We start from the raw sequence: 8,031 nt of genomic DNA on the forward strand, positions 1-8,031 counted from the left end.
TGATCTTAGTATTAGTGTAGTTATTAGTGTTAAGTATTTTATTTTGACTTATATTTAGGATTAGTATTATAGTTAGGAGTAGGGTTCATAGTATTATATTATTTATTAGTATTAGTTTTATTGTAGTTATTAGTGTTAAGTATTTTATTTTGACTTACATTTAGGATTAGTTGCTATAGTTTTAGTGTAGTTATTAGTGTTAAGTATTTTATTTTGACTTATATTTAGGATTAGTATTATAGTTAGGATTAGGGTTATATTATCATTAGGAATAGTAGTATTAGATTAGTATTATATTATTATTAGGATTAGTATATTAGGACAGGGACCCACCACCACTGCTCTGCCAGAGGATGAGGAGGATATTCTCAGCCCTTTGCGGCAGCATAACCGCCAGATTGGCCTTTCATCCCCCGAAGCCTACGTACACTCTGCGGGAGATTGAGGCCCCTCCATCCCAAGACCTGGCACAGGATGAGCAGGTGGACCCCACAGTTTGCCTACCTCCCCTATGCAGCCTGCACCTGTCAGAGAAGGCTAACTGGCAGTACTCTCAGCGGGAGCTGGATATGATCGATGTGTTCCGCTGCACCACCAAGCGGGGAAACAGCCTGGGCTGCATGTATGTCCGCTGTGCCCCTGGGAGCCGGTACACGCTGCTCTTTTCTCACGTCAATGCCGCTGACCTAGGCCAGATGTGCAGCCGCTACATTGCCCTGGGCTCCAGCATAAAATGCAACATTTTCTCGTATGACTATTCTGGCTATGGTGTAAGCAGTGGCAAGCCGAGTGAGAAGAACATGTATGCGGACATAGAGGCTGCCTGGCACGCCCTGAGGACCCGGTATGTATAGATGGGGTATATGGGTCTCCTCCAGCCCTCACACTGCCTCTGCCTGATGCACTGCGAGTGTTGTATGGGTGAGCAGTATGTATGCGGGGGATATGCTACACTAGAGGCACATGTGTATAGTTACTAGGGGTGTGCACCGGCCACTTTTCGTGTTTTGGATCTGGATCTTTCTTCGTGTTTTGGATCTGGATTGGTTTTGCCAAAATCACCCTTCCGTGTTTTGGGTTCTGGGTTTGGGGTTTTGTGTTGTGGATCTGTATTTTTTAAAAAAAGAGCATAAAAACAGCTAAAATCACAGAATTTGTGGGTTTTTCTGCTCCTATGCTATTATTAACCTCAATAACCTTCATTTCCACTAATTTCCAGTCTATTCTGAACACCTCACACCTCACAATATTGTTTTTAGTCCAAAAGGTTGCACCGAGGTAGCTGGATGACTATGCTAAGCGACACGAGTGGGCGGCACAAACACGTGGCCCATCTAGGAGTGATACTGCAGTGGCAGACAGGATGGCAGTTTGAAAAACTAGGCCCCAAACAGTACATACTGCAAAGAAAAAAAAGAGGCGCAAGATGGAATTGTCCTTGGGCCCTCCCACCCACCTTTATGTTGTATAAATAGGACATGCACACTTTAACAAACCAATCATTTCAGCGCCAGGGTCTGCCACAGGACTGTGGCTGAAATGATTGGTTCATTTGGGCCCCCACAAAACAAGCTGGCAATTAATGTGTCCCTGCACAAACTGGCTCTACGGAGGCAAGATGTCGTCCTCATCCTCCTCATCCACCGATTCCTTGGATAAAACAGGAAAAAGGGATTTAGGTGTCCCTGGACTGCTTACGGTCTTAGCCAAAGTTTCTGAACTTCACAGGAACTTTTTATGAACGCGCTGCAGGTGCCGTATAAGGGAGGATGTTCCTAGGTGGTTAACGTCCCTACCCCTACTTATTTCACCTTTACATATGGTACATATGGCAAGACAGTTGTTGTCCAGATTTGGATAGAAATATTGCCAGACCAAAGAGGTGGAATGTTTGGTCTTCTGCCCAGGCATGACCGTGATGGGCTTTTTCATCCCACGGACAACAACTGTCTCCCCCGGAGCCTGATTTAAACAAACCACATCACCATCAGAATCCTCCTCGCCAACTTCCTCCTCAGCCCCAGCTACACCAGTATCCTCATCCTGTTGTACTTCAACAGTGACATCTTCAATTTGCATATCAGCAAGTGGACTGTGGGTGCTCCTTTCAGCACTTGCAGGGGGCGTGCAAATGGTGGAAAGAGCCACCTCTTCCCGTCCAGTGCTGGGAAGGTCAGGCATCGCAACCGCCACCACACTTGGACTCTCCTTGGGGATTTGTGATATCTTCTTAGAACGCACAGTTCTTCGCTGTGCTTTTGCCAGCTTAACTCGTTTGATTTTTTTAGCGGGAGGAGGGCTTCCATCGTCATGTGAAGCTGAACCACTAGTCATGAACATAGGGAAAGACCTTAGCCGTTCCTTGCCACTCCGTGTCGTAAATGGCATATTGGCAAGTTTACGTTTCTCTTCAGATGATTTAAATGTTTTTTTCAAGGTCATTTTCCTGAACTTTGTCATTTGGGATTGTATGTGCCCTCTACTATGACATTGGGCATCGGCCTTGGCAGACGACGTTGATGGCATGTTATCGTCTATGTCATGACTAGTGGCAGCAGCTTCAGCACTAGGAGGAAGTGATTCTTGATCTTTCCCTATTTTATTTTTATCGGAGAAAGTTTGGTCCTCCATTTATGTTATATTGATATATACGTGCGGCTAAGGCGCACACAAACACAGAAAATAATTTTTTATTTTTGTTGGAGACTAGTGCACTTTGTGGGTTACACCACCCTTTAAGAAATGAGCCAGCCGGCCCTTTACTTATGGGACACAGGCACACGTTTGGAGCTGCTCCTTTGTTGATGCACGTGCAGCCACAGTGCACACAATTCACAAACACAGAATTTTTTTTTTTTATTTTGTTTGGAGTGCCCTTTGGGGGTTACAGCACCCTTTAACGGACAAGCCAGCCGGCCTTTTACTTTTGGGACACAGGCGCACGCTTGGCGCTGCTTCTTTGTTGATGCACGTGCAGCCACAGTGCACACAATTCACAAACACAGAAAAAAATGTTTTATTTTGTTTGGAGTGCCCTTTTGGGGTTACAGCACCCTTTAGCGGTCAATCCAGCCGGCCCTTTATTTATGGGACACAGGCGCACGCTTGGCACTACTTTGTTGATGCACGTGCGGCTACTGCACACACAATTCACAAACACAGAAAATATTTTTTTATTTGGTTTGGAGTGTACTTTGGGGGTTACAGCACCCTTTAACGGTCAAGCCAGCCGGCCCTTTACTTATGACACAGGCGCATGCTTGCCACTACTTTGTTGATGCACGTGCGGCTACTGCGCACACAATTCACAAACACAGAAAATATATTTTTTTTTGGTTGGAGTGTACTTTGGGGGTTACAGCACCCTTTAACGGACAAGCCAGCCGGCCCTTTACTAATGGGACACAGGCGCACGCTTGGCGCTGCTCCTTTGTTGATGCACATGCAGCCACAGTGCACACAATTCACAAACACAGAAAAAATATTTTTTTTTTAGCACTTGGGGGGAGCACCCCTGACGAACAGAGCACCCCCTGGACAACACTACAGCACCCCTTCAGGACTGGGACACTGCACAGGACTTTGGAGTGGACACAGCCCCTATGGACAACTGACTGCACAACACAGCCCAGCCAGCCCCTATGGACTTTGAAGTAGTGGACACAGCCCCTATGGACAACAACAGCAGCACAGCACAACACTACACTGCACTACACTACACTACACTACACTACACAGCCCAGCCAGCCCTAACTCCTACCCTCCCTCTTCACTGTCCACAGCCGAGTGAAAAAATGGCACCGACACGGGTACCTTATATAGGATCCAAAACCCGCGAGACCCGGAAGGCGGGATGATGACGTTTTGCCTCGATTTCAGATCCGAGTCAGGCGGGAAAAGTCGAGCCTGACTCGGATCGGCCTCGGATCGGGGGGGTTCGGATTTCAGAAATCCGAACCTGCTCACCCCTAATAGTTACTACATGGAGTGAGTGTATATGCTGTGTATTGTGTATTTATACATTCCACTTACACATAAAATACTTATATAAATGTAATTGGTGTATTGGGGGTTGCTTATATAGAGACAGTGGGTATATTATTGATGGCATTATAGTGTCTTAGCCAAAGGGTGTAACTACTATAGAAGCAGAGGGTGACATTTTCCTCTGCTCTTCTGCCTAATGTGAAGCGCTATATGTATTGTATTGTAAGAAAATGTTCCATCATTGGGCTCCCCCCTTCTATCTAGCATAGGCAATAAGCAGCCTCACAGCTTATGTAGAACTACACATCCCAGCATGCCCTGCCACAGTTTTGCTATTTGGCCATGCTAAAACTGTTGCAAGGCATGATGGGATTTGTAGTTCAACAACAACTGGAGGGCCGCTTATTGCCCACCCCTAATCTAGCAGCATGAAGGGGTTATGGCTCAAATCCCCAGGATGCCTGTATTTGGTCTGTGAGTGGGTTTTGTGCAGCCCTGGTACAAGGTAAATACAGTCACAATAGGAAATCTATTGCCAGTAACACAATGTGTACAGGCCTGGAACTATACCACAAAATGTACTTTGCTACTTTTCCTGACTATTGTGATAAGATGTTGAGTTCACTTAGGGTTTGACACCATTTATAGGGTCTTCAGACAAATACACAGTACTGGTTTCCTCAGTGAGCAGACATTTGTCATTATGTGAAAAATATGCCCAAAAGTAGCTGTGGCCGGGTTGTGGCTTCTGCCAAGCCCTGTATTACTGGGATGTTTTCCTCTCCTTGTCATATTATTTCACTAGTCATCAGTCTCACAATAATACTATAACTTCTTCCCACCTAATCCCAAGCAGACCCTGCCCCATTCTGTTTTCTGCCTCTGTATGTAAAACATGCTGCTGGCACCCAATGTTTGGGAGTTTTCCTCCCGATGTGAATGGACACACGCTGCCCCCAGCTCCTTAGATGTCCTTGCTTGCTGTAACTAGGTACATGTGTATTAAACTCCCCATCGCCTGATGAGTTTTCTCTCCTAACAGTGCAGGGTAAATCATCAATCATAATCATAATGACAGAGACTTGTATAAGGGGAGAGGAAGGTCAGCTTTATTTGATTTCAAACTAATTAAACTATTTAAATGTATAACTGAATTAACTAATAAAAGAAGAAAGACAGACAAAGCATGGTGGCGCAGAAAGAACGGCCCCACAATGCAACATCACCAACTGCATACTCACATCCATCTTCTAAATGGGAGGCGGGCAGCCAGCCCATTACCACGCCCAAGGTATCCACCTCCCACCCCAATGACACGACGTGAGGCCCACCTGGTTAGGTGGTTGCCGCTGACCCCAGTAGGGTAAAATCAGCCTAAGCCATGTATTGGAAGGGAGAGCACCTAAAGCTCCAAAGACAGATGGCGACTGCTACCTTTCTTTCCCGCCAACAGTGGTTCCCAGCTAAGAACCGCACCGCCACCCTAACCTACAGCACCTTGACTTCTTCCAACTAACTCCTCAATAACTCCATTCCAATGCACCATCCATCCTTTAAAGAGGACATCACAGCCGACCAGAGAAATTTCTATAAAATGGCTGCCAAGCAGCTTACTCTGAAATAGCACTGACCCATCCTCTACCAATCCTATAGGCTAACCAAACCTAACCCCACCCCACAACACTACCTCACTAAACAACTAGACCCTTCTTGTCCAGAGGCCGACACCCACAGGCTCGGGTGTGTAATGAACTCCTTGCATATGAAATGCACTTCGTCCTACAACCTATGTAGTCTTGTATTGTTCCACACATATACTGTGTATCACTGGCAGGTTCTTATTAGTGACCCATTCACTTATCTAGTTCATATATAAAGCCTTTATATAGTAGTATCATGTAAGGAACTACATTAGAAGTGATGCAATTAGATTGTCCTACATTATCTGCTTTATCTGTACAGATACGGAGTCCCTGCAGAAAATATTATCCTGTATGGGCAGAGTATTGGGACTGTAGCTGCAGTTGACCTGGCCACCCGCTACAAATGTGCAGCAGTAATATTACACTCCCCGCTCATGTCAGGGGTGCGAGTTGCCTTTCCCAACATACGGAGGACCTACTGTTGGGATCCCTTCCCCAGGTAAGACAATGCTGTGTGTTTATCCTAAGCTGTGGGTTACCTCTGGAGTATAGTATGTGCTGGAAACAAGCACTGCAGGGGGCAGCTCACGTATAACTGAATCAGCCATGAAGTATGCTTTGTCAGACAGATACCAGCTGTGTAGGCCCAATCTGTCTGTATGCACTGAAATATTTCTTGCCACTATCCAAGGATAAGTGCGACATCACATAGTATTAATCAGGATTTCCATTCTAGTCCAGTGAGAAATTTGTTTTCCATTTACAGGATAATTCTCTAGCTAAAACCTCATCCCCAGAGCTTACTTTCTGGGGGCTGTCACCCTGTTTCTCCTGCCAGTCACCTAACACCCTGCATCTACCCCTCTCGCTGCTGCATGCTTTTATTGGTGAGCAATGTGCTGCCTGTCTGTATCTCCCAACTGTCCCGCATCCATGGGACAGTCCCATTTTTCTGGGACTATCTTGCTGTCCTACCTGTGGGCTGCAGTGGGAGGGAAGTTGGGGGGAGCAGAAATTGCTGCTCCAGGCAAGATGAGGTAGAATAGATGCTGTGCGTATGCACATGAAATCTATGCACTAGTGTAGGGAGATCCTGGGGGTTGCCAAGCATCTCGGAGAGTGCTGGGCACCCCCCCCCATAGTGACACCAGTGGGGGTGCAGCGAGGCTCTGCCCCATTTCATTGCAGTTCTTCCCCTTTACACAAAGTTCCGCCCCTTTTTGGATGCACGCTCCTACGGCGCCCCAAATATCCTAAATAGATGGACTTAAAAGTTGGGAGGTATGTCTGTCTGAGGAAGAGACCTGTTGGCAGGAACAAGGAAAAGCCATCGATATCTGTGCACTTGCCTCACTGATGCTGCCCCATTGTATTATCAGACAGGCAGCACGTTGTCAGACAGCGGGAGCTGGCATAGCAGCAACAGGAGCATTGAGGCAACTTTACACAACTTATACACTGGATCCCAGACAAGTAACCTCAGGGACTGGGTTTTATTCCCAATATACCATGGCTATTTATACATAGGAAATATTGCACTACTTTTATATTGTATACTGAAAGCAAAATAAGGTATCGTGCATGACTTTGGCTTATTAGGCCAATAGATAGCACTTTCCTCTTTACCAACAGTACATTAATTGTCCCACATAAGTTCTGCCATAGTATGTGATCTTCTTCATGAGCAGCTTTGAATGTTATATGATGTATTTTGGCAATTTTCCAGTCTATATATTTAGTGGCCCTATTACATATTGTTTCTGTTGTATAATTCCTTTGTACCATGTCCTTTGCAGCATTGACAAAATCGCCAAGGTGACCTGTCCTGTGCTCATCATACACGGCACTGATGACGAGATTGTGGGCTTCTCCCATGGACTGGCACTCTACGAACGCTGCCCACAGGCTGTGCGGCCACTCTGGGTGGTAGGAGGAGGGCACAATGACTTAGAGGAATACGAACAATACCTAGAGAGACTCCAGCATTTTATCTCTGAGGAGCTGCCCAATATCTGAAGATCCCTCCGTCCTTCCCCAGTAATATCCAGCATCACAGGTACATGTGATTTCACTGATACACAACTGAAGGCTCTTACTGTAAGCCAGGGTTTCTCACCCCAGCCATCAAGTGCCACCAACAGGTCATGTTTTGTGGATTTCTTTAATCTTGCACAGGTGAGATAATCAATTTTGCTGGGTCATTAATTATTCAGCCTTCTTCCACACATAGAAATCCTTAAAACATGACCTGTTGGGTAAACTTGAGGACTGAGGATCAGAACCATTGCTATAGAGTAATGCAGACGACGCATCTAAAGCTCTAATTCCCCGTTCTTCCTATCCGCAATCCATCGTTGGATTGGGGAAAAACAGCATGTGAAAAATCCCCGACCCCAATAAT

The 8,031-nt window shown here is 45.9% G+C and overlaps 1 protein-coding gene across 1 annotated transcript; it reads left to right on the top strand.

Annotated features, from left to right (window-relative positions):
* Positions 1-353: 353 nt before the first annotated feature.
* LOC148431067 (alpha/beta hydrolase domain-containing protein 17C-like) lies at positions 354-7,672 on the top strand. Its single transcript, XM_088466377.1, has 3 exons — positions 354-844; positions 5,950-6,129; positions 7,427-7,672. Exons 1-3 carry the CDS (start codon positions 354-356, stop codon positions 7,644-7,646), a joined length of 891 nt encoding a protein of 296 aa, XP_088322503.1. The 3' UTR covers positions 7,647-7,672.
* Positions 7,673-8,031: the final 359 nt, after the last annotated feature.

This window comes from Taudactylus pleione, unplaced genomic scaffold, assembly GCF_031769625.1.
Source record: "Taudactylus pleione unplaced genomic scaffold, aTauple2 ptg002965c, whole genome shotgun sequence".
Classification (NCBI taxonomy): domain Eukaryota; kingdom Metazoa; phylum Chordata; class Amphibia; order Anura; family Myobatrachidae; genus Taudactylus; species Taudactylus pleione.